Source organism: Vespula vulgaris, chromosome 11, assembly GCF_905475345.1.
Source record: "Vespula vulgaris chromosome 11, iyVesVulg1.1, whole genome shotgun sequence".
In the NCBI taxonomy this organism is placed as follows: Eukaryota; Metazoa; Arthropoda; class Insecta; order Hymenoptera; family Vespidae; genus Vespula; species Vespula vulgaris.
In genome coordinates this window covers 4,777,822-4,805,104 of record NC_066596.1, presented here as the reverse complement: position 1 = coordinate 4,805,104, position 27,283 = coordinate 4,777,822, and the positions used below count along the sequence as shown (strand labels likewise).

General features: G+C 42.3%; 1 protein-coding gene and 1 long non-coding RNA gene across 7 annotated transcripts in view; one reads left to right on the top strand and one right to left on the bottom strand.

Moving 5' to 3' along the window:
* LOC127067491 (uncharacterized) overlaps positions 1-18,588 on the bottom strand; it is a 71,349-nt gene extending 52,761 nt beyond the window's left edge. The window contains exons 1-3 of one of the 6 annotated variants that reach the window (XM_051002471.1): positions 12,800-12,973; positions 12,573-12,692; positions 5,711-7,908 (exon numbers count right to left, since the gene is read on the bottom strand). In XM_051002471.1, the coding sequence (XP_050858428.1) occupies positions 5,711-6,841 (1,131 nt within the window). In that variant the 5' untranslated portion in view covers positions 6,842-7,908; positions 12,573-12,692; positions 12,800-12,973. The other 5 variants (XM_051002466.1, XM_051002468.1, XM_051002467.1 and 2 more) reach the window with 5 other exon arrangements.
* The window catches only part of LOC127067500 (uncharacterized), a 48,575-nt gene extending 22,362 nt beyond the window's left edge, over positions 1-26,213 (top strand). Inside the window, exon 3 of the long non-coding RNA XR_007782640.1 lies at positions 23,902-26,213. This is a non-coding gene — a long non-coding RNA (uncharacterized LOC127067500). The remainder of the gene's footprint in view (positions 1-23,901) is intronic.
* Positions 26,214-27,283: the final 1,070 nt, after the last annotated feature.

The window sequence follows — 27,283 nt, the reverse complement described above, 5'->3', positions numbered from 1 at the left end:
CGGCTACGCGTAGTACGGAGCTCGCACGTAGCGTGTTTTATCAATGAAGGTAGTTACTATCTTTTCATTACGCGCGCCATGATATGAATGGCGACGCGACGATAGTGTAACTGACCCACACGCTTCGCACGCACGATGTCGTTTACTATAACTCGGACCAATGCTTTCTCTCTTTCTCTCTCTCTCTCTCTCTCTCTCTCTCTCTCTCTCTCTCTCTCTCTCTCTCTCTCTCTCTCTCTCTCTCTCTCTCTGTTTCGACATAAGATAACCTGAAACTCCAAACTGGTTACAAACGTACTCGTATTTCTAGTTTAGAAGAGATTTCATAGAAATCGTTGGAAAAAATAAATTAACCTGTTAAAATCCTGTTTAAATTCATTTCAAAAAATACTTTCGAACTAACGGTATTCTTCGTAATCTTTTCCATTAATTTTATTCCGCGAATAAATTTACAAATCGATATATCTTAAGTACGAGATAACAGATTCATATGACATTGCTAAAACGAAAAGAAGAAATACGAGCCCTTGGAGAGAATAAGATCGACGGGTGTCGGATTTCGAAAATCTGGATCGCTCGATCTCATTTCTCTTATTTCTTTCATCTATACATATGTTAATATCCCATCTGTCGCGTTGGTTATATACGATCGGAAGCATTCGGCATATAAAGGTTTTTATTTGCAAAGTTTGATAATGTCGATAAATCGGGCTCCTTCTTTATTCAAAAGGTACATAACTACGAGCAAGTCCAAAGGGGGTTAAACTAATCCTGAAATATACATGGACGATACGCATATTCACTAACCAATGTATTCGTCTTGTTGAGAAAGAGTTCAAAGGGATTTCTCGATTCGAGCTACATACGAAAGAGTTCCAATCATTTCTGTCGAACAAATCCTACTTCCTTTGATAGGAATGCAATTTTCTTGCTGAATAATTTCAAAAAGGATTATCTTGAAAAATTAATAACGAATTAGTGCGTTTAAATCTGTACGAATTGTTCATGAGAACAAAAAGAAAAGAAAGAAAAAAAAAACGATGATGATTTTCAGGGAATAAAGATATTATCTTTAACGGACCAAGAAGAAAAAAATCTTCAAAGAAATGTAAAAACATCAACTCGAAATTGTACACGCGTACATATAATCTCCGACTAAATTTCATTTCAATATTTCGATCGAATGCCTCACAAACTACGATGCGGCTAACGACGGCAAAGTAGATTTCACAGTCGGCTGATAAAGACTCTCCCAGCCGTCCCACCACCACTCCTACACCCCCCAACAATTCTCTCTCACTCTCTCTCTCTCTCTCTCTCACGCGCGTGCACACACACACACACATCTTTACAAGAGCCTAACGTCGCGTACTCGAAAAATAAAATTTCTTTCGTCGTTCCAACTCCTCTTAGTCCTCTCCACCTCGTCCCTCTTACTCTCTCGTATCCATCTCGATCGTTACTCGCGCGAATTCTACGTCATTCTCGCGGCTTCCTTCTCTTCTCGTCCTCTTCTCGTCGTCTTCGCCCAAGAAAATCAAGTTTTCCACTTTCCCTCCGAGCGAAACCTTTTACCGTCGACGATGATGCTGGTGTCGGTGCTGGTACTGTTGCCAGTGATGGGACTAGGGGAGTGTAGGTGATGGTGGGGATGAAGGGCGGAGGAAAATTCGAGGTCGCGGGGTATTTCGGCGAAAACGGGCTAGGAAGTGGAGCGAATCCTCCGACTTCCGCGCTGGCTCGATCGATCCCACGTGCCACTCGCGGATTTTCAATCTCCATTAGTACAACGATACAGAGAGCATGACCTCTAAATAACGCTACGATGTGATCTTGAGCGTAAGGGAAACAATCTGAATGGTGACTAATGTTCTAACAAAAACAATCTTTCGACGAGTATTTGAAATTTATTATTCTTTTTTATATGAAATCATTTGTGTATGTACGTGCGTACGTGCCTGTGTATATGTATATGTATGTGACGCGTCAATTTTTGATGAAAATTTATCAACTATTTTCTTAATAACGTTACTTAAATAAATGACGTTTTACATACAAGATAAATGAATTGAAAATTTACTAATTTACTTAACATCAACAATTATTGAATTATATGAAAATATCGAACAACAACTTCAATCTTCATATAGATACTATACAATCTATTTTCATTTAATCTAATTGAGAAACGAAAGTGGCACGTGACTTAAAATACTTAAGTAAAAAAGATAAAAAAGAAGCACATTACCTTTTCGAAGGAGTACACGCGATCAAGATATATCGCATTTCGAGTTACGAGATAAAGTACTACGTACGTCGCGCGAGAACCCTCTCGTTCCGCCGACGTGAAACGAGTTAACGTAATCGAGTAGGGTTTTCGGTTCTAGTTTCTCGATAAATCGAAACTGCACGAAGCCCGTAAAAGTACAGGACGAAAGAAAGAGGATATGCCGAGCAGTGTTCGATTACGTTCAACGTACTCGACGTACTCCACATTGGCTGATATAGAGAAACACAGAAAAAGAGAAAGAGAGAGAGAGAGGAGAGAGAGAAAGAGAAAGAGAAAAAAGTGGGAGTAACCTCGCTTCTTCTACATTTCGAATGCTTTTTGCGTTATTCGGACCGTGATAACCGCAACGATAACCGGATACAATTCTCGGCTCCTCAGGGTTATCTCACGACAGGCCAATCAACTCGGTCGGTCTTCTTCGTGCGAGGAAAATAAAGCGCCAACTCGGACTTCGAAGCTCGTGAATATGCCTCTGGTTTCGCGAATTGCCACGAAGATACCGTAATTTTTCGATAGACCGTACAAATTTCTACAAAATATTTATCTCAGATGAATACGGATTAATCGCTGATATATGAACTAATGAATATACTCGTAAAATAAACAAACACTAATGAATAACCATCAAATATGAATAATAAGCGCAATGAACACAGATGTAAATTATCGAAAATGAATACTTAAAAAATAGTTAGTTACTTGTAATCAAAAAAATGAAGAATAATTACTTGGCGATGTTCGTTTGCACTTATTCGCATTCATTTTGGTTTCTTCTTTGATTGCGTCCACATAATTAAAATTTACCATGCATGCTCTAAGAGAAGGATGCTTCGGTCATTGTACCCTCTCCGAAAACAACGAAGAAACGGACCAAAACAAGGTGGAAAGACGATAAAAATCAGGCCATCACCGTAGGAGGGTGGCCTCTCGGCGGCAGGTGTACGATGAACTCGAGGGTAGAGTCCTCTCGCACGAAGAGAAAGACAGCAGGGGCGAGAGCTTTCCCTCGGGATAAAGAGGGTGTTAAGTCCTAGAAGGATGTGGGTTGTTGTGACGGCGATCCTATATACACCGGTCTTCGACTCGCGACCATCTATCATCTACGCGCGTTTCTTCTTTTACCTTTACTTCCGTTTCAACCCTTTTCAACCCTTTCCTTCGATAATCCGACTATTATTTTTCTCAACCCGTGAATCGAGCAATTAAAGACAAAAAGGGACATTACGTACGTTGATATGAACGCTATCGACAGAATCTCAACAAAATGAGTCACCCTGTATTAATGTAAAGTCTACGTTGTTAATTAGTTAAATAACTATTATTCGTTTTTCTTATTAAAAATTACAAAGAAAGATAAGTCCTTATTTCTCAAATATCGTCTATCCTGTTCTCGTAGTTTGGCAAGTGTTCCACTATTGATTATCGGCAATAGGAGATGACGCTTCTCCCTTCCCTTTACCGTTCTCTAACAGTCTATTATGCTATACTAACTCGTTGCTTCTTACGTGCTTCAGTATTCGTACGTAAGTAATATTTACTCTTTCATATTTCATATGTAAAATAATTAAAGTTTCTATCTATTGCGTATATAGCATACTTGTTCCGAAAGGAGAAAAAGAAAAAAGAAATACGAGGTAGATACCGTTTTCAAATTGTTTAAATAAAATTTCAAAGTACCGATCATCGATGTTCCTTCAAACCATTTCCAAGTGAAATTACAATAGGAAACAGATTTGACGTTATGCGTGCGAAGAAGCGATCGACTTCTCGCATTACTTTCAGACGGCTGGACTATCATCATCGGACGGAACAACAATTTTCTCGTTCAATCGTATCACATCACGAGACGTGCGCGCGTGAACCCTCTCTCACTGCCTACGCACGATTCTTCAGGAAAGTCACGACCACCGTCGCCATCGTCATCGTCGTCGTCGTCATCGTCGTCGTAGTCGTCGTCGTTGTCATCGTCGTCGTCGTTGTCGTCGTCGTTGTCGTCGTCGTCGTCGTCGTCGCCGTCGGGCAAGCGAATGAGTCACCGTTTGAAAAGAGCAATGTGCGGGAGACGAAACGTTTTGAGGCCTGGATCGATCCGCTTGGCTCGTTCAAATTTTCGATCCATATTCTCTCTTACTGATTTCAACAAGACGATCCTACACACGTTTTCCTTCTCTATCTCTCTCGTTCATAACGAAGCTCTCTATTAGACACGACTCGACGTTATCTTTACGAGGAGAAGAGAAAGAGGCTTGAGTTTTGTATCGGCGAACAACACGTTTGTTTCCCGAACGAGGCGGAGTTCGATGAGCGATTATTATGACCCGCGGCGAGCCTTGAACTTGCCCTGCGATAAGCCAAACCACTTCGCGCTCAGCGCTTGCTGCACTCGTTGCAGCTTGCATCCCATAGTATATTCTTCTTAAAGGCATGCCAGACTTTACGAAGTTAAACCGTTGATTACTGCTATACAGAATAATCCTGATTATTAGAATGGGTTATAATTTACTTTTAAGTAAAAAAATATAAAGAATAAAAAAACATTGTAGAGAAAAATATTAGATATACATGCTTTATTAAAATATATCTCTATGGTTCTATTCTTTCCCAAACAATTGCACCAATTACACCTGTTAGGTGCAACTGTTTCTTATCTCGTTACAGTGCCTAAAAAATGTTAATAAAGGAAGTGTTTCATTCCAAGTTAAATCAGACCATGGTTCATAGCCATCGCTACCGAAAGCAACCAGTCAACCCACCAACCCTCTATTCAATGTCACTACAATAATAAACCACCTCGCGGTTATCTGTATTTCTGTATTTCCCTCTGGGATTCTCGGCACATCCAGGCATCGGGGCCAAGTTCAAGCTATATATACCGTTCTATAGCGTGGGTTTATCCGTGTTTATACCACCCAACCCTACTGTACTCCACACCCTGTTCTATACACCTGTGAGCACACCACTCGCGAGCAGAACGACAGAATTTCCATGGAAGCAGTACACGAACTCTATATACTTTACACTCTGTTATATCTGGATTCTTCAATCTATGGAAATCCGATCTTTCAGCGTTTCTTGCATACATCTACGGTTCACGCAATTTACGAATGAAATGATAAGGGTATTTCTTATTGGATACCTTGAATATCACCTGCTACCACCCTATCATTTAAAATTGTAGACTTTGAACGTTCAAGAAAGAATTGGATAGACATGATATAGAAAAAAACATTTTCTATGAGAAACCCACAAGAGTCGTATTAGAAGTAGTATTCACATTCGTTTCCATACAAAGGATCTTATATTCTTACCCAAAGAAAGAAAAAAAAAAGAAAAGAAAAAAGCAGAAAGATGATCTAGCAATAAGTCAGTCCAATCTTGAACAGATCAAAATCCCAAGTCGAGATATCAAAGATCACTGACCTTTTTCTCCGTGAGTTTCTCGCACCGCCTCATTTTGCAAATCTGATGACTCTTATCGTTCCTACACGGCGCGCAATCTCCACAGTTGTCCTTCCGTTGGCATCCGATGCATTCCCCGCACCTTTTGCGTTTCTTTTTAGCCGGCTTATCACCGAGGCCACCGTCACCATCGGCATCACCCATTCCGCCACTCATATGATGAGGACCACGATTGGCGGTAGAGGATACTGCCGCGACTTGACCAGAATTTTCAACGCTACCGGCACCACCACCACCGCCACCACCACCTCCGCCACCATCTTCGGACTCCATCGAGCCAGCCCGTATTTTTCTCCGTTCTTTCTTACGTCCGTCGATGCCGATCGCCCTCGAGGTAGGTGTAGAGTCGAGGACAGTCGACATTGGGTTTTGGAAGTTGGCATGATGAAGTTGCGGATACTCGGGCTTGACTACGGTCAAGACAGTATGATGAGGATGACCTGGAGGTGGTGGGAACGCTTGGACGGGACTAGAACCGAGTAGTTGAATATGTCTCTCGTCGAGTAGCTGTTGTTGCAGAGCCGGTACCTCTCTCGCTTGAACGGGTGCCGGTACGAGAGGATAACCGACGCTACCTCGATGAGGATGAGGCGCCGGTAAAGGTGTCCCGAGAGTATGAAAACTGGGCAAACCCACGGCTGATGTAACGGGTGGCGAATGAGAGATGGATGCTGGCGACAACGGCGTCAATGCCGTCAATTGAGGCTCGGCTTCACTCGGTGCGGTAAATTGACTTGCAAAACTTGGTAATCCTTCACCGGTTGGTGCTGCGGCAGACACGACACCACCGGCGTTCTTCGACTCCCAAGGACGATATTGGCTAGCAAGAACCACTTCGCCACGGGAATCGATCAACCGACCTGTCAGGCCCTCGTAATAGTCCCAGGACGACGTCAGGCCCAGTCCAACGTCCTGGGAATGAAGGGTCGTCAAAGTCGTAGAGCTGTCCATCGTGCTGTCCCCGGCGAAGCTGCTGAACGGGGGCAGGTGACGAGCCGGGTCACCAGAGGTTGGCGAGGTCGCTACCGCCGCCGGAGGGCTCGGTGCTACCCTCTCGGTGGCGACGACCTCCTTCGTCACCTCGGCGCTCATCTTCCTCGCCACGTCATCCTGTTTTTAACGCTCCTCCTGCGTGCAGGAGGTCTACTCGATTCGAACGACAGTCCTCGTTCTTTTTCTATTTTCCTCTTTTGCTCTGGAGCTCGTAGCTCTGGAGCTTGAGACTGGTAGATGGGTATTCTCTTTTTTCTCTCTCTCTCCTTTTCTCTTCCTCCTCACCAATTCGATATGCACCAGTCCGTGCGAACTCTGATTTCGTTACCAAAGGACATTTGACATCGCTAAATGTAAGTCTCGGATTGAAGCCGAGCGCTTTTTTAAAGATTCACTTCTTACTTAACGTTTATTTATATAAATTTATATAGTTTACAAAAAACTTTACGCGGATGATTTTCACTTAATTAGTTTGGGATCACGGAAGTCTCGATGCTTATCTCTCTTCCTCTCTTTCTCTCTCTCTCTCTCTCTCTCTCTCTCTCTCTCTCTCTCTCTCTCTCTTTTTCTCACTCTTGGTCACTTTCTTTTGCTTTAAGAATATCGTTATTCGCTGAGTGATTAGTAGAAAAAATGGTAGATTCTTTGGTTTATGGTTTTGCTTTCTTCTCCTCTTTCTCTCTCTTTCTCTCTCGTTCTCTGTATACTTTTTCCTTTAAATGTACAACAACTATTAATCGCGCTTGTCTATTCCTTCCACGTCTTTTCGATTTGGCACTGACGGATTTTTATTTGTGTTCTTTTTGTTTCGTCGTGTATATGTGTGTGCTTTTGTGTTCGTGTTTGTATGTACTTTATTTCTTTTTTTATTTTTTGTAACTTTTTATCGTTTGTACTTTTCTCTCAGATATATTTTTGTACACTAGGTAGATATTATAACTTTTAAACCTTTGTCGTCTTCTTCTTTTTCGTCTTCTTCATCTACTTCTTCTTTTTCGTCTTGTTCTTCTTTTTCTGAACCTAAGCTCTTGTTGAATATCTTTTTTTTTGTTTTCTTCTTCTTTTATACGATATAAACACACTAATTACTTCTTTCGCGCTTCGTAAGAAAATATAAATCACTTGAGGTTAATGCGGCTTGTTAGAAGGCGATTGATTTGTACGATCTGAAACAGAAGAGATAAGAAGGATGTGAATGTTAGTTGAGGAAGAGAAAGAAAGATGATAGGGTACGATTTAAAGCAAATGCTTTTCTCGCATTCGTTTGGTCTCGTGCAACTCGCGTCTAACAAGTTGTTCGCTACTAGAACGTAGAATAACGTGTTATAGTCATCCAGCTATATAACGTGACCATTGCTGAGCCAAGGTTACTATGTACTACGTTCGGCGTGCATGCACACCTACTCGCACGCTTTGATATCCACAAATGTTCTGCCCTAGTCCCTACCCGCTTCATTCACGTTGCCTAGCGCGCTCAACAACGATGGCTACGAGCTTTTCGCATTGTTGGATCTTACCATGGAAATTTATCGTCTCGATTTATTTCCTGCGTCTCCTTGCCCACCCTTATGTTAATTTTCTTTCATTTTCTTTTGAGAAAATGTTGCTCGAGAAAGAAATTGTTTATATCGTATCAAACAAATCTTCATATTGAAGATTGATACTCGTAAATTTGATATTTTAGTCATCAAAATGGATACTATAACACTTTAGTAATTCCTAATGTTTTCAAGTAATTCTGATATCCAGCTATCTTGGTTATTAGATAATAAAATATATTTATACCAATTTTTAGTTTATATTTAGCGTTTCAAGGGAATTGAGACAGTATGTAGCGTATTGCTAGCGATCTACGAAGTCGGTGCTTTCATATGAAATACTATAAAGAGAAACTTTAAATAATTCATGAATTAGTCCTGCAAATAAAAATTATTCGACAGGATAATTTTTTAATTTTTTAATTAAGGACAATTCGACATTAAAACATAATGTGCAAGGAAAGCATAAGTTTTGATCGATTTGACGTCGGAAAGTGTGGAGAAGTTGCTTATGCTCAAGAGAGGTTCAAAGCCATCGTTGAAAACTGGTACGACGGCGGGCTTGGTGAAATATCGACCGCCGTTTGGTTCTCTTTCCCTGTCTCTCTCTCTCTCTCACTCTCTCTCTCTCTCTCTCTCTCTCTCTCGCTTTTCGTTTCTCGCTCACACTTACTCTCTTTCTCTTTCTCTCTCTCTCCCTCTCCCTCTTTTTTACCCCCACCAAGCCGCTCTTCAGTCGCTCCGTTCTCTCTCTTTCTATGTGCAAGCTCGACTCGTGCCATGTAACACACATAGAGAAAGAGAGAGAGAAAAACGAACTCGAGCTTGTCACGTACGCGTCCACGTGGCTGCGCGTAAGAGAATACTCACACATACATATAAAGAAATAGAGAGAAAGAAAGAGAGAGAGAGGAGAGAGAGACGCACACATTTGAACATACTAGTCGTGTGTGACACAAGCTTTCGCACGGTTCACGAATACACTGTGATGTGGTACATAGACCGAGCGTTCTCGTTATCTTTCTGTCTCTCTCTCTCTCTCTCTCTCTCTCTCTCTCTTCGTTCCATCTTCCCTCCTCTCCTCCCTGAAACCCCCTGTAATAGCTTTACAGCTGTGGACGTTGGAGCTTTCGCTATCGCTGGAAACTTGCACTGTCGTTCAGCACTTTCGCTTATGAAACAGCCGCTTTTGCCGCAGCGCCACAAAAAGAAAGAGACGCACGATACGAGACGTGAAAAAGTTGAAAACGGAAATTGTAATTGCGTGTTCGATCCTGCGAAAGGAGTCAAATCTTTTTTACTCTTCGTACTTTTTCATCTTAAAGTTTTTCAAATGAATTAAGCTCTCGTCGAAAGGTTTTACGTGTTTCTTTCTTTATTTTTATAATGACTTTGTCATCTCATTTACGACCTATACGATTTAACGGGCTTTTGAAAGAAGAAAAACGCAATCGGCCCGATCGTTTTGTGATTTTTACATCGATGTGGAAACACCTTTAGAGGTCCAGCTCGGGTCATAGGCAACTGAACTTTCCTGACGTCCATAAATCGTCTAGACTGAATACCGTGAACTTTAGTCTTTAAAGGTCGCGAAACTCGGCGCTCCGATAGCGAGCGCATAAACTCTGGATAGTGCCGTTGTTCTCATTTAAAAAGGGTCATTTTGTATGCGCACACGGAAGATCCGTTGCACACGTGGCCACGAAGAAGAAGAAAATGAAGATGAAGAAGAAGAAGAAAAGAAAAAGATGAGAAGAAAGTTTCGGAGGTCTGCTCGGCGTATGCGCTTTTTAAAAATAGCGTCGAAGATTAATATTCCATCCGTCTAACCTAAAAAGTTCGGACTACTTCGTTTGGTTAAATTGGTCACGTGCCAAAAGTTTTGATACTTTACTATATCCTACGGACACGAATTATGCCAATTTTTGATATAAAACATTATATACAATGATATTAAACAATACATGTCCGCCATTTTTTCGAAATGGATGAAAAAAATGGCGAATGGAATGTTTATAACCCTAATCCAAATCGACGAAAAATTGTATCGAGCTACGATAAGTTCATTCATCATTCTATTCAAATAAACACAAAAAGTGAAAAAATCTGGTTCGTCATTGTCAAGAAAGCAAACAAGACGTCGTAGATTTTTCTTCGAAAAACGACCGGATGAAAAGTGAAAGGTAGAAGAAAGAGAAAGAAAGAGAGATAGGTTCGAAGTAAACGCTATATAAGAAAAAGTCGCTCGGAGGAACGTCCGTCGGCGGGCACAGCTGGTCCCACCGTTGCACTTTCGTCGAATCGACCGTACCGTACGCACAAAAATTCAATACCGCCTCGCGCGTTGCGAAGCGGCCCATAGTGTACGCTCCGTCGCGCTGTGTATACCCGGTGCGACGAAACGATACGACGAACGGAGAAGCGGGAGCGTCGTCGTCTTCTTCGTCGTCGTCGTCGAGACGGAACGGATTCTTTCGTTCGCACGGCCCTCTCGCCGGGCGCAGGACGCAAATTCCGAGAAGCGCGTATAAACCAGCTGCGAGATAGAGAAGATTCCGCGCGCTCGGAATTAACATCTCGTCTCGTCTCGTCGAAACGGCCGAAAGAACGAATGGGAGCGTCGTTGTCCAAAGCTGCGTCTCTCAAACAGAAAACACGTTCTGCGCGTGCGTCAAATCTTGACGACCAAAATGCGTCCCGCCTTTTTCTCTCTCTCTCTCTCGCTCTCTCTTTCTATCTATCTATCTCTATCTCTTTATCTTTATGTCTATCTTTGCAACCCTATTCAAAAAACAACCATAGATGTTTTTTCGAATTTTCATTCTCTCCGTTGCAACGAATGAAGTAGTCCACGTCAGACGATTCGAAGCGACCAAACGTTGCTTGATTAATCCTTAACCGATATCAAGAGGTCATGGCTGAAATGAATCGAGCGAGTAGAAAACGAAACTTCCAAATGATTTTCTTCGCAGCTTCGTTCCTATTTAAACGACAAGCTCGGCAAGAAGAAAAGTTCCAAGATTTTTTTAACGTACTTCATATATGTATGGGAGAAAGGACTAGCGAACAAAGATGGCCGATATCCGGAGTGAACGATGGCGTCTTTCGTAGTTGCGATTCCATTCCGAATTATCTTCCTTTCCGCGAGCGTAAATCCTGGATAACGAAGTTCCGTTTTCGCGGATGGCATGCTCGCGCTAATTCCGGCGTCACGGTGAAACAAAAATGGCCAGTGTTCGTCCTCCGACCGTGCTTGCTAGTTTCGAAAAAAAAAACGAGAGAGAGAGAAAGAGAGAAAGAGAGGGAGAGAGAGAGAGAGAGAGAGAAATACAGAGAAAGAAGAGAGAAAGAGAAAGACAAGAAGAAAAAGAGGAAAAAAAGCGTTCTTCTCGCGGCGGCCCCGAACAAAAAAGCTCGGGTACACTTTCGCCGACCTCGTGGTGCCGCGGTGGAGTCTCGCGACAAAGGCTGCTTGATTCAAGGTCCCACACACACGCGGGCGCGGGCGCGAGCGCGCGCGCTCTTACGGCGCACGCATGCACGCACGCACGCACGCACGCGAAAAAGAGAGAGAAAGAGAAAAAGAGAGAGACAGAGAGAGACTTGCACACTTGTCAGAGCCGTAGCAAAACTGCGCGACGCCCCTCTAGCACGAATTTCGTGACTTTTTCCCTCATGTTCGATCATACTCAACTACTTTTTATCGAGAAAAACATTTGTTAAGAATCTTAACATGTCTCCTTTCGACACATGAATGCGACTGTTTCTGAAGAACCAATTATCTTCTCATAAAAATTCTAAAATGAAAACGTCGCAAAAATGTTCTAACGTTATACGTGATTAGCGAAGAAAAATGTCGGAAGAATGAGGAATATCCTCATTTTCTTGCGAAACCAGTTCATTTTTAAAAGATCTTTAACATATTACAAAAAAAAACAAACAAAATTATATATATATAATTCTAACTTCAAACTCTTCCAAATATATCAAGATGCAAAATTTAAAAGCAGTAGATCATGATCATCATGAATACACCAGCGGATGAAGATCGATCAAGATCATGAGAAGCGACGATAATCGATCGACCAATCGTGTTCCTCGTAAACGTGTGTCCGATTTTGTCTGTTGTTGCTGATTGACCATCGATAGAAGCCTCCCTTTTTTTTTAATGCAAACGCGTTTATTGTCGCGTATATGAGAGCAGGCGCGAAGCGTCAAACAATTACCGCCCAGGCCGATAATCTTGTCGGTCCGTACCGTGGCAACGATATTACTTCTGATCCAGCACTTACTTCGAACGTAACTACCAGTTAAAGCTCTCCGGCAACTACCTCTTCACAACTCGACGTAATGTCACCAACACAAACGTACATGCCGCTTCGTCTCGTTCCAAAATACATACATACACATACCTGCGCACAAATATATATATGCATATAAATACATATATGCGACACTAAACTAATAGACTATTAATGAGAGATATTTTTCTGACGCCTAACCCATTCAACCCTCGTACCTTTCCTCTCTCTCTCCCACTTTTTCACTATTTCTCTCATTTTCCTCGAACCTTCATCCCCTTAATACATTTTTTTCCAATCTTAACAGCACCATGCTTTTTTACAGCACTGCACACGCATATGTGTATGTACATATATCTATAATATATATACACACATACACATAACTCGCGAGTGCTTACCGGACTCTCTCGCACACGCACGTCTCTGTCCGTCTCTCCTTCTCTCTTGCTCCCCCGAACGTCGTCGTGTGCGCAGCTTGTATATGTACGTACGCACGTGCGCGCGGGATATACGTACGATGTCTGACGCATGCGCGTGCATGCGTCTTCCCCTCTCCCCCCTCTCTCTCTTCTTTGAGATCCCGCAACTACGTCGTCACGACGTTACGAGCGTCGCGTACGGGCTGATCACACGCGCGTCTCTGTAAGTAGTGAGACAGAGACAGAGACAGAGAGAGAGAGAGAAAGAAACGCACACATTGAAAACTAAAGAGAGAGAGAAAGAAACGCACACATTGAAAACGAGAGAGAGAGAGAGAGAGAGAGAGAGTGGACGACACGCATCGTAAAGCGTACCTAGCTCATGTGGACGACGGCGTAACGGTCGAGGTAGAGGGAGGACGGAAAAGAGGGGCGTAAGGGTAGGAGAGAGGGCCTCGGACGTCGAAGAGAAGGAACAGGGAGTGAAGGGGAGAGGAAAGCAACGTCGAAACCACCCACACTAACGCGCGATATCGGAAATGATATAAAATTGCGTCGAGCGCGCCGCTGATATTTAAATTGGTTCGCTAAACCACGGATTAATGCGCGCGACGACGCTTGGAACCCACGCCACCACGAGCGGTGGTTTAAAAAAGATCGACTGTCGACAAAAAGCGAAAGAGAGAAAGACGGAGAAAGAGATAGTAGATATTTGGGTTTTTTAAAGTCAATTTGTTTTCGAACAACATACAAATTGTGACTTGTCCTAGCAAGCGACATGATGGATCTGTCTAATTCCAATTGTTGCGAAAGGAAACTCAAATTTTTGAGAATTAGTAGAGAATAGGATGCCGATCAAGTTTTCAAACATGTCGCATAAAAAATGGCGGTCAGAGTACATATGCAAGTCTAACCTCAAACCAAACGTCAGACCACCGTAACATAGCAGTACGGCATGCTATTAAATCTATTCATTACGAAGCAGGCTAATAAACAATCTTCTTTCGAATAATTTATTTTATATATAACATAAAAAACTTGTCTCTTTTTTCCAAGAATATAGGCGACAAATGAATAACCAGGAAACTAATATACTATTTCAGCAAAAGTTCTCTTCTTATATCTATGACGTAAGCAATTTTGTTGTCTTGTTATTGTTATTAGATATTATCGTTATTATTATTATTATAAAGCAGTGGATTAAAAGTGCAACATCATCACGAGAGCAAATGAGATAACGATTAATTATGTCTCTAGTCAAGAAGGTGACGATGATCAGTATAAACAATAATGTATACATATATTTTACAAGAATATAGTCCGAAAAGATATTCAATTATATTTCTAGACCTAAAAATATATTAAGAAAGAACGATTAAACGGTGTTTTTGTTCTCCCGCATATATCGCAAGGTTCGACGATACCACGATCGCAACTTGTTCACGGGAACAAAGAGAATACTCGCGACAACGATAAAATCGTTGTACTCTCTGGCCGATCAACGAATAAGAAGAAAGATAAAGAAAAGAAGGGAAAAAGAAAAAACATAAAACAATGGTCATTTTTTCATAGGCATAAGATGGAAATGTTTCGGGATCAAAATTTCAAAGGAAGGTATTTCTTTCTCTATTTTGTCGATCCTTTCGCGAGATCGTAAAACGCGGCTAAATCACGACGAAGCGGCCATCTTTAACGTCTCTTGTCGCGCGAAACGCGTCTCTCTTTTTCTCTCTCTTTCTCTCTCGTATTCCAAGAAATCGAACGGAACAAAGGCTACACCGCGAGATTTCGATCCATTTCGGAGTAGAATCGAATATGCAAGCTTCTAGGAATTCATGAATGCGTAAGCCGCTGCGACGTATCCGTTCTTAAAGCGCGCTCACGTAAACTAGAGCCCGAGAAAAAGGAACAATTAAAATACGAAAGGTTTCGTGAAATATTCCTGCGAGGGAAAAAGAAGACAAAACGAGGATTACTCGAGGAACAGCAATTTAAGATTAGTTGACACACCTACGAGACATGAGAGTAATAACAGCAACAAGAACAACGTGTTATCTCTTAGTTTTTCTCGAACGGAGAACCTCAGGCCACCGATGTCGTCAGAAAACGTCTGACTACGCTCGATCTTCCGATAACGTACGAATAAACGAAAAAGTTGAGACTAAGAAGAAGGAGAAGAAGAAGAAGAAGAAGGGAAGAAAGAAAATAAAAAAGAAGAAACATAAAGAATAAAGAAAGAAAGAAGAAAGGAGAAGACGAGAAAGGGCAAAGCCGAAGGAAGACGAGGATCGCGAATGCGCCCGTAAATCTCTTGGCGCCCGTAGTTCTCGCGATCCACGAGAACGTCGGTGTTCTTTCGTTCGTTTCGATCCATTCCGTCTTCCGTCGGCGAGGAGAGAAAGAAAGAAAGAAAGAAAGAATGAAAGAAAGAAAGAAAGAAAGAAAGAAAGAAAGCAAGAAAGCAAGAAAGCAAGAAAGAAAGAAAAGAAAAAACAGAAAGAAAGAAAGAGAGAGAGAGAGTGAGAGAGTTAGAGGAACCGGCCGAAATCTGTCTCGCTCTGTTCCCCTCCCTGTACCCTTTCTCTTTCTCTCTCTCTCTCTCTCAACGACTCCGTGTTCGAGGACGAGCAAACGGGAAGAGAAAAAAAAGGAGAAAAAGTTCCTTGGTGGATAGACGGACTACGCTCGAGAGAGCTTATCCCGTTGCTGGGCATAGAAATCTTATTAGAGACCTATACGCATGGAGCAATTAAATAACCGTTCCTGATTTCGGTTTAGAAAGATGGACTGGTGATCTGAGAGCACATTCATCGTCTTTGACGTTTATCGAACGGAGAAGTAGAAGAAGAATAAAAAGAAAAACAACGATGACAACGACGTATCCGTTTTTTTTTCTCGAAGAAGAAGAAGAAGAAGAAGCAGGAGAAGAAGAAGAAGAAGAAGAAGAAGAGAAATTAGTGCTTTAAGAACCTGTTTCCCATACACTGCGCGTAGCATCCACGAAGCGACTAAACCGAGCCTATAGTAGTATTCGTAGTATTCGTAGTAGTAGTAGTATTGGTAGTAGTATTCGTAGAAAGGAGTATTTCGGTGGGGGTTGGCGCCGTAGTTTCCGTCACTCGCCGACGACGACACGACGCGCGTTCTCGTCGACTCACGCCGTCGCGAGAGAGAGCCGTGGAACATTCGCAGCACCGATGCGTGCACGGCGTGCTCTCGAGGACACTACCGTGCCACCGGCTTTGCCAGGAGGCGTCGCCGGCGGTGGTGGTGGCGGTGGCGGCGATGGTAGTGGTAGTGGTGGTGGTGCTGCCGCTGCCGCTGCCGCTGCTAGCGGTGGTGCTGCTAGCAATGGTGGTGGTGGTGGTGGTGTGATAGTGGTGCTGCTATTACTCCTGCCGATGGTGGTGGATAAGACGGCGAGGATCGAGTCCTAAGGACAATCGACTTCCGTCAGGATGAACCCAACATGCGTTCGATCTACCCATCGAACATTTTTCTTTTTTTTTCTGATTTTTAGAAACCAACACCACCCCACTGTTTCTTCGTTCTCCCTTGTCACTCTCTTGCTCTCTATCTCTTTCTATATATATATCTTTCTCTATCTATCTATCTATCTATCTATCTATCTATCTATTTATATCTATCTATCTACTTCTCTTTCTCTCTCTCTCTCTCTCTCTCTCGGAGGGTGTACTCTCCGACATGATCAGAAATGGGGAAAGAAGGAAGGGGATAAGGAAGAACGGAACGAAAGCGAAAGTGAACATTCTCTCTCCGATGGGCGAAAATTGTCCTCCACACTTTTCCTGGTTTTCGTTTTTTACCCTATCTTAACCACTCGCGCACTGTTTTCCTGATACCACCCCGAGCTTCGTTATCTCGCACTAATTCTTATCTATTTCTTTTCTCGAAGGAAGACACACAAAAGGGAACGCACACGCAAAAACGCACACTCTATATTCACTTACATACCGGTCACCGTGCTTTCTCCTTTCTCTCTTTCTCCCGTTTTTTCTTTCTCTTTCCCTCTCTTTCTGTATTTATTTGTTGCTTTTCTTTCTTTCTTTCACCCGGCACCAGAAAAGAGAAGCACGCAAGGCTCACGATATATATCTCCTCCTCTCCCGTCTCCTCTCCCGTGCACGTCCTCGTGCGTAATATCGGGGCGCGTGTATCACCGGCGCGACGATTCACGAACGGTTCGTCTCTCTCTCTTTCTTTCTTTCTTTCTCTCTCTCTCCCTCTCTCTCTCTCTCTCTCTCTCTCTATCTTCAGCGCTGGTGCGCGCGCGCGTACGCGCACGCACCTATTCCTCCTTTCTTTCCGGAATTTCCCTCTCGATCGGCACTCGCGACAGTAGAAACGACAACGACCACGACATCGATCTCGGACGGAACAATCACGAGATTCTCTCTCCCTTTCTATTTTCACCCCCGTAAAAGTGAAATGACAAGGAATGAAAAAAATTGATAAAAAGATAATAAACAAAAAACAACAACACAATAAAAAGTACGCCGCAAAGACGTACGAAAGAAACAACCGGCGAATGTTCAACGTGTATATGTATATGTATATACATGTATGATTTATGTAGTATATGTATATACATATATATATACACACACGGGGAGAGAGCGCGTAGCCGAAGATCGAAGGGGGCAAAGGCGTACCTTTGGTTTTCACGGCGTGCTGCCCCGTGCTGAGTGTGTGCTCTCGCCGCGCGCGCGGTGACTGTATTGCTCGGCAAGAGAGTATATTCTTTGTCCGTGGCCCCGGAGAGTCGCGGAACCAGCCGGCAGCTGCCCGCGTTTCGGCGCTCGTGAGCGACTCGGCACGGCTCGGCACTCCTCGGCAGTGTCATCCCGCCCGCCATGGCGGGAAGCCAGGATACCAAGCGCCAGGCCAGGACCAACCCGATCCGGTGGAAAGGGAAATTCTACACGACCTCGCGTTCATCGTTAAATGGTGGGGAGAGTACGACATGAACCGAGTCTTTACGGAAAGAGACGAGTGGAAGACGACGTTGGCCGAACTCGAACGATGAAGATTTTTCGGTGATGGTGGGGTACTCGGAACCCTTCCCTCCTCTTCCCACTCCTTATCCAGAACTGAATGTGCTCTCAACAGTTTGGATAAGTAGTGGGGAGTCACGGCGCGCTTCAACCAAACAGCGCATGTGCGCGTTCGAACCTTCTCAACCCCCGTTAGCGACGGCGCGCGTCTTTCGATGAGCCGAGGGATGCTGCGATGGTAGTTCCTTCCTTCCTTCCTTCCTTCCTTCCTGCCTTCTTTCTTTGCTTTCTTCTTTTCTTCTTTCCTTCTCTCTGTTACTCTTGAATTCCTCAAATCGTTGTAGCGTCCTTGTACACCACCTCCTTCGACTCGTACTCCCCACTTCGATGAAATCGCAAGGCACGTGTAACGCGCCATAAAAAAAACGTTTCGACCGTACTTATACGATCGTGGGTCACAGGGTCGTTCTCGTCCTTCGTTGGAATATTTGTTTTTTTCTTCTTCTTCTTCTTCTTCCCGGGAGATAAGCATAAGATAATCGATAATCATACGCCGTGTCATATATTTATCATCACATACTTGCCTTTCCGAAAGTAAATATGTACTTGGAAAATGCATTAAAAATGTATGCCATTGTAACCCATTTTAATTTGTAACAATTGGATTTAATAAACAATATCGTAGACCATAATGCAAGATCTATTTTATTATACTATTCCCCCCTACCATCGTGATATAAACGAACGTGCATTGTTGAACATCAAAACCGTTCTAAAAAGACTGCCTAATTTGAATTTCTTCTTCCTCTCCAGTATTAGGAGTATACAAATATCGGAGCAAGGGTTTTGGAAGGCAGTTGACTTGCTCTAGGCTAAAAAATAGAGTCGTTGATATCGAATCAGAGAGGTTGTCGAAATAAATCGTTAGCGCGTTCGAAAGGGGGGAAACAACAGAGGAAAAATGTCGAATCTTTGAAACCCGTGGGATTGGCTGCTTCTACTACGTAGGAAAATAGGGTCCGCATGAAACAGACAGTCTTGCCTACCGTTTTACGACTTTCTTTCTTTATGGGACGTCCCAACAAAAGATAGAGCGAAGTGGCTCACAAATTGAAGCGTAATTCCGCGTGGTACGAAGGGTAGGATAAGAAAAGTATGAAACAGATCGATCGATTTTAAGTTCATAACAAAAAACACGCTATTGCGTATTGCCTCATTTTTTCGTTCAGTAGCAAGTTGTACATTTTCTTCCAGCTGTTCAAAATCTTGTTGTCTCGGAATTTCTCGCTCTGGTAATTCCTTCTCTTGATGAGGGCTTCGTAGATTTTTATTCATACGTGTCGAAGCGTTAGCACTCGAATAAGAGTTAATTTTTTTCACATTCACCCTCATAACCCATCCTGCGGGTATATTCTGTCTTTTCTCATCCATCTGGCTGCGTCTTGTATCTTAATCGAACTACTACCTACTGCTAGCTATTCCCTTCCCTTCGACTTTTCCGAAGAAACATCATCGCTAAGCATTATCTTTTCTCTTGGGTTGCTATCCATATACGATGAAAAGAATAAATGCTGCGATGGATGCTGCGAATTATCTCTGTCGAATGATTTTCCCAGGTGCTAGACCATCTTTTTCTTTTTCTTTTCTTTCTTTTTGTGTATGTATAAGCTGAGTGCATTTTAATCGTACGTGCATATAAACGTATACGTACGTTGGCAAGCATAGGTACGGGATGCTACCAGAATATCTGGTTCGTTGATGTCGGCGGGTAGGTTAAAAAATTAACATAATAATAGCCAGCGTATGCAGATATAAATTAATGCGTATTCTTCTACCAAAGGGTCGACGTATGGATCTTGTCGTACGACAGAAGATGCATAGATTTTTATCTTCTTTTTTGATTTTTTACTTGGCTCTGATAGATCTGAGCTGCTACAAAATCCAATTTTTAGAACAATATGACGGTATTTATATTAACATTTGAACGACTTTACTTGAACCATTGGAATGAAAGTTAAAGAAAATATTTTTATAACAATAAATATATTTTCTCCATAGAAGAAATGTTATTTAATGTAATATAATTCTCAAGATTACTTCTTCCATATAAAATATTATCTAACAGAACAAGAGTCCATGCTAAAGAAGGAACCTTTATTCGTTTCATCGTAGAACGTTCGTCTACCTGACATTTCGCTTCGGCTAGTCCGCCATAGTGACGGAGCCCAAGAAGGTAGATCGTATCTTTCTTTTCTGGATCCTTTCGAATATCGATCTCTTCGTTGAACAACTGATCCGTGAAGTGGCGACTGTTGAGCCTATTAAAGGCTCAAAAAAAATACATTTTTCAAATAAGTCGATCAAAGGTTTTTTTTCTACTCTCCTTTCTCGTCGATATTTCTTATATCACGTCAAGATAGAATTACGAATGGATTTTTATAATAGCAATAAACTTGAGTGCACTTAATTCAATAAAAATTGATAAAATTGAACGTCAGTAGAAGAACGTCGCTTGTCGAAATTACAGCAATTAACCAGAAAAGAAAAATTCAACAAAAAGTAACTAAATTCTAGAAAGACAAAGCAGCTTATTTCAAATGCGAGCAACACATTCCCGACCAGTTCAAATACGGCAAAAGCTGCGCAACTTCGATCTTACGATATGCGATCTTGCTGCGATGGCGGCGAGTCTCTATGTGCCATGTGCGCGAGCTAAACACAGTGGCGAAAGCAGCTGCTACCGTCGTGACACGCGTCCATTGTCGGTGTTTCGTGGCATCGAAAAATGAAAAATCACCCCTGTTACCCTCTCTCTCTCTCTTTCTTTCTCTTTCTTTCATTTTCTCTTGATCTTCGATGCTCGGTCTTCACTCTCCCGGGGACATTCACCTGGTCGAAAAGAAGAGAACCTTTTGGAAAAAAAAAGAAATTCGTACGAAGCGATGATTATAAAAAGAAGACATGCGGAAAGCGAGCTTTATGGTTCTTACGTTCCATCCTTTTATATTTTTACGTTTTGCTTATATCTTTTCGTGCTCATACTTTCTACCTGTGGAGTACGATTAATTCACCCTTTCTCTCCCTCTTTCGTCTAGCTCTCTAAACATCTTACTCAATCGATTACATAACTATAATACCGTCTCGATTTCTATATCTGTTCTCTCGAATCTATTACTTCAAATCGTATACTTCACGTATCGTCTTTTCATTGAAAAAGAAATTAATGTACGATATTAATAACAGAAATATTTCAAACGCAGTTACGTTATTTAGTTGAATACTTTCAAGCTTTTTAAGAGCGACCTTGAAACTTTAACAAAAAAAAAAGTATACCGTATGTTTTTATTCCGTTGTCACGAAACGATTCCTAATCGGGGCCACTTCGGGTTCCCTCCGTTGACGTTGGTTTTTCGTCGTGAGGGGCGGTCAACACCTTGACGACGCGTCGCGGGGAAAAAAAAGAGCATTTAACCCCTTTTGGATGGGGTACCTCTCGGCAATATAGCGGTGGACTACTCCATTGAAGAGGACACGCGCTACCGATCTGGGGGTGCACAACCCCCGATTTGGTCGAACACCTAGTACCAACCCCTGCACCCTCGCACTAGGGTCCTTCGTAGATGGATTCACTGACTTTTAAGAGACTCTGACAACCCTCTTTCTCAACCCCTTATACGATGCAAGGTGCTTCCACTCACTTCCGGATTCTTTAACTTTCTCGTTCTCAATCGATGCACCAAAATTTTTCAATGCTATAGTCAGAGAACCATTAGATTAATTTATTATTACATCTAAACGAACCGTCGAAAGGTTCCACCGATGAATGTCTATAACTTTCGCATTACTTTCTCCAATCGAAAGATCAAGAAATAAACATACAGTAGGACTGCAGGGTAGACAAAAGGACATAAATTTCACGTTGATGGCACAGGTACACGAGCCACCGTGTTGTCCTGATCAGACTTCGGGAAATAATTTACCGCCGCCGGCGAAGTCGAAGAATTTTTTCCCTCCTTTTTTCGACTCTTTCGTAACTTCTACTTCTACCTTCTTGGCAGGCTTATCCTTCGAAAGCTCGTTGATCGCATGTCTTTCGGCCCGATAACGCGCCGACAGCGAGCTCGTTAGGACTTATCTTCATTACGACGGCCGACTAATCGCGACGGTGCGTGGCATATCGCGATCGATACTCTTCTCTCTCCTCTTTTTTCCTTCCCCTTCTTCTCAATGCTGTTCCGTCTTTCTCTTTCCCTCTCTCTTGGTCTTTCTAGAGCTAAGGTTCTTCGCTCGTTAGAAACATCTGCCGTACTCCTAGATACAAAATACTTTGGCGCGTGGCTACGAACCAATCGGACGACTCTTGTACATTGTCCTTCCACCGATTGTTGGCCGTCTTTCTATCTTCCTTATTTCCCCTTTCCCTACTTCTCTCACTCACTCTCTCTCTCTCTCTGTCTTCCTCCCTCTTTGTCTCACTCTCTCACTCACTCTCCCTCCTTCTCCCTCTCTCTCTCTCTCTCTCTCTTTCTCTCTCTCTCTCATTTTCTTTCTCTTGGGAAACCATGCACCAGCCGCGACAAAGGGATGCTCCGATTTCTATTTTCGTTTCATCGGCGACACTATCCTTTGTCGGGTTAATAGGCTTCCGTGACTTTCACTAAGTTGTACCTTCTTCTATGTTTGTGGGCGTGTGTGTATATGAAGACTTTGTGCGTCAAAAATTTTTTTTAATTATAAATAATCGTTTCCTTTGCGCGCGCGAATCTTGAGAATATACCTAAGGCGAAATAAACGATGGTAGAATATGGAAAGGGAGAGAAAAGTTGAATCGATTTTGTCAAATTAGTGGACGAAATTGCTCCTCCGAGGTAGAACCCGGATTCTGGGGTGTCGAGCCGAGGGAAAGACCAATGCTGGACGATAATGGGGTGATCACCCTGGTAACATCGCGGTTAACGGGGCAGTTACCGATCTTAGAAAGTGTGAGCGGATCTTTTCAGAATTTACTAGCACCCAAGAAAAACTTCTTAATGAGAAATTCTGTACAGATAGAAAAAAAATTCATCAGATTTTATATATTGCTTTTCAAATTCTTTGACGACCTCTTTTATAATACCTTTCGTAATTAATCGTTGTTGCTTTATTCTCATAGAAATCGTAAAATAAAAATTCGTAAAGTAACAATTTTGTTCGGTGTTCCATTCTCTGATGATTCAATCAAATTAAATATCGAAAAGAAAAAGTAATTTCACGTATCATAAACGAAGAATTATCATTGTTAATCTCAACAATGGGTCCCGTCCACGCATGCTCGTCCAGGGCGCGTGGATCAGGATCAGGACATTATCCTTGAAAATCCTTCCCGTTCGTGTCCCACGTGGCTCGGAGTGACGCGCGCGCATGCTGACGAAGAGAGCAACTGAGAGATAGTGAAAAAGAGGGACAGAGAAAGAGAGGATAGCCACGAAAATAGTCGGTCGCACGAGAATCGCTTTTCCCGACTTTTCTGGGCCAGCGTGTCAACAGCTGTCCCAAATTTCCGCCAAGCAACTTTTTCTCTTACCATACGAGAATAACTTTTCTCTTCGATGATCAGAAACAATTTATATACTGTATTTTTCGATCTTTAATCTCTTTTTCCTTCAAATGAAATAACTCAAATAACCATCGCTTTTTGGACTTTAGATTTTTTTTATCTTATGGTTGACAGAGATTAAAGAATATTTCTTTCCGCATCTATCTCTCTCTTTCTTTCTCTCTTTTCACGCTTTTTCTTTCCAAAGACAATCTCCACGCGTGGCATCTGGATAGTGTGCAGCTTGTATCGTCACGCAGGATCACGGCCCAGAATCTCTCTCTATCTTTATCTCTCTCTTTCTACAGGATGGGAGAGCACAGATGCGGAGGAAGTTACGACCATGAATTATTGCTCTCGCGGAGAGGAACACCATTTGGCACGTTCACGAGCGCGTTGCCGATATCTTCAGTGTCTACTGTATCGTTCGTCATCCACTTTCTTCGAAACTTGACGCTTTCTGCTCCTTAATCGCATAGTCGAGTTCATTCAAATTGTACGCGGATAAGAATGACCCAAGTAACGAGTCTACTCGATATTATTAGTAAAGTATTAATAATGTTTAATAATAACAATAACGATTATAATTGCCTAACGATAGTTATCGCATTTGAAATCTCTTTTGTTAAAATATATTTGCCAAATGAAACAGTGGCGAATGCTATTATGAACGCTAGTCGACATTTCGTGTTCTCATTTTTCCACTAGTTTGCGAGACATTTAAACACGATTTGTTATGGAAAGGAACGTTTTAAACCTTCTAAAACCACGAGGAAAACAGAAAATAATGTAGCTTTTTGTACGTTGGTTTGAAGGCAAATAATAATCGTTGGTCCTGGTACGGTGAGCTTACGCCTCGAATCTCTTCTCACAATGGCGACGCTTAATACTACGTGGCTCTTAAGACATGATGCGTGGAAGTCTCGAAGCTCGCGATCCTTTGTGACAACTACTTTTCTTAGCGCCTATGCCCGTAGGACCGGCTACAAGGTCCTAGCATGGCATTGTCAAGACTGGATTCGAAGGTCAGGACGAACGGCTCGCGTGAGCGACCTTCCCCTCTACTCACCGTTTTTCGTTTACCGGAAAAAGAGGTCTCTCTCTCTCTCCCTCTCTCTTTCTCCTTCTCTGTTTGTTATTGTAAATAGAAAGAACGTGAATAAAGGTTATATACAAATATGGATGAGTGCGTATCCATGCGAATAGAATAATAACTGTTTACGTAGCAATCAATATTTATCTAACTTACAATAGCGATCAATAATATTGAGATGAATCATACAAGCTTAGAAAGTTTTCGATTACCAAATAATATACAATTAATCTGAAATTAAAAAGAACGCAGTAATTCATCGATATTGCATGGTAAAGTATTTAAAGCAAAAGATCGAACGAACTTCTCATAGGTAAGTATCCGAAGTATCAACTATCGTACAGAAAAATTCTCCATTCCTCCCTCGTTACATGAAAACTTTTTAATCCCCTGATGTTAAACAAACGCTATCTGCTTCCCGCTCGTTCTGCAAATCAAAAACCACCCCGGACACTTCCTTCTTCTTCTTCCGCGATTGCTCTCGGAGCAAAAAAAAAAGACCTGCAAAAAAAATCGTAAAAGAGCGAAAGAATGACAGAAAGAGAGGAAAAGAAAAATGTTCTCTTTAAAGCACTCGATCCCTTTTCTTCTCGGTTTTTTTTTCTCTTTCTCTCTCTTAGTTCGGTAGCAACTCGTCCGTAGATTTTCTCCGGTGCGTACTTCTTTCTACGCATACGTGTACTCTCTTTTTCTCTCTCTCTTTCTCCCTCTTTCTCTTTCCCTTCGTCTCTCACCCTACGAGTATCCTCTCTCTCTCTTAGAAGGTTCGTTTCTACGCACTCGACTTGACGCACCGGGAGTCTGCGATCAATGCGTGGCACTGGCAGCGGTCGTCATGGAAACGCTGCGCGCCACGCACAACGAGCGAACGATCTGCCTCGATCGTGCGTAAGTGCGTGCTCCCTCGTGCGCCAGCGCGCGAGCGCGCGCTTACGAGCAAGCTCTAACATGTGTACGTAAGCTTACGTGTATTTGTTTGATTTGTATTCGTATTTCTCTATATGTATGTATAGGACAGGGAGAATGTACATAGTAGTTCGATTGGTGTATGTTTTGCAAGTGTGTGTACGTGTTCTGTGTCGAAGCCACGAGAAGAGAAACTCTCGCATGCGACCGCGTGCGCGACTCTCACAGGAGCGATCGATGCCCTGCAAAGTTGACGCGAGGAACGGACCAGGAGCACGTGGCACGATTGCTTCTATGTACCAACCCCGTTCCATACCTTCCTTACGTCCGACTCTAATCTTCTTTTTTTTTTGAGGAAAATTTATCTAACTCTTAATCTTCGTTATTTTTTGTAATTTCGATTTTGTTCCAATGCTTCTCGCAACCCAAATTTAATGTAATTTAAACAAATTCGCGAACGTTGTTCTTTATTTTATTCGTTGAAATCTTCTTATGAATAGTTTACATTTCTTTTAGCATTCATCAAATTTTTTCTATTGCTGCTTCATGTTATTGTCTCCTCAAACAGATACTGTTAACGTAATCGATGTAATTAGTATTTATGTATTGTTTCGTAAAGATTTATTCTTCTTAATGTTTCTGATTCATGCCAAAAATACGTATTCCAAATTAATGACAAAATAAATTTCAATTAATCGCTAGATACTCTTTATTTTTATATTTTTATTGATTACCCTTTTCGTTTTCCTGTTGTATTTCAAAGTATTGAATCAATAAAAAAAATTAGAAAGCATAAGAAAATTCTTATTTTATTAACAAATACCTCTCGCTCAAAGTTAAGGAAAAAAATAAAAAATAAAAGCGCATCATTGATCTTCCGGCAGCACCCACGCCCAGCTCCGGATCCTTTTGATTAGCGAGGCATGGCGCGAATCGTGAAGCGAAGTAAAAAAAGAAGAGAGAAAAAAAGGAAACGCAGAGATCGTTGGGTTACGGCTCGCGAAAGTGTTACACAGGTGTCGTCGGTAGGGTTGGCAGGTACTCCGATACGCAGCGGGTGGGTCGACCGTGGTGAGTGAGGACGAGCGAAAGAAGGAAGGAGAGAATCGAAGCAAGCACGCGAGAGCGAGGGAGAAAGAGATAGATTGGTAGAGGAACCCTCACTCTTTCTCTTGCTCTCTTGCTTTCTCTCTCCCTCTCTCTCTCTCTCTCTCTCTCTCTCTCTCTCTCTCTCTCTCTCTCTTTCTCTTTCTCTTTCTCTCTCTTTCTCTCTCTCTCTCTCTCTCTCTACACTGAAAGCAAAACAGAAGACCACGAGATGTGTTTCGGGTTAAGCCGAAAGGGTTTACGGAGAATCGGGCTATCTCGTAAACTTGACCTATCTGACCGCACAGTTAGGAGCCTGTTTGTGTCATCGTAGAGAACCGGAAGTGGGTCAAATTAAATCTCTCACCAACACCAACAATACAGCACCACCCGCTATCACGAACGATCTTGTTCCTCTCGAGAAACGAGTATCGGTGTTCGGATGTAAACGAGGGGCTAAGAAGAACGCTTTATCTCGACAAATCCTCTTAAAACGAATGATCGAAACCGAACGAGGATCCCGTCTCCTCTGTCTAACTGTCTCTCTCCTTCTCTCTCTCTTTCGCTTCTTTTTTATACCTTTTTATGTTCAACGTTGGTAGCCT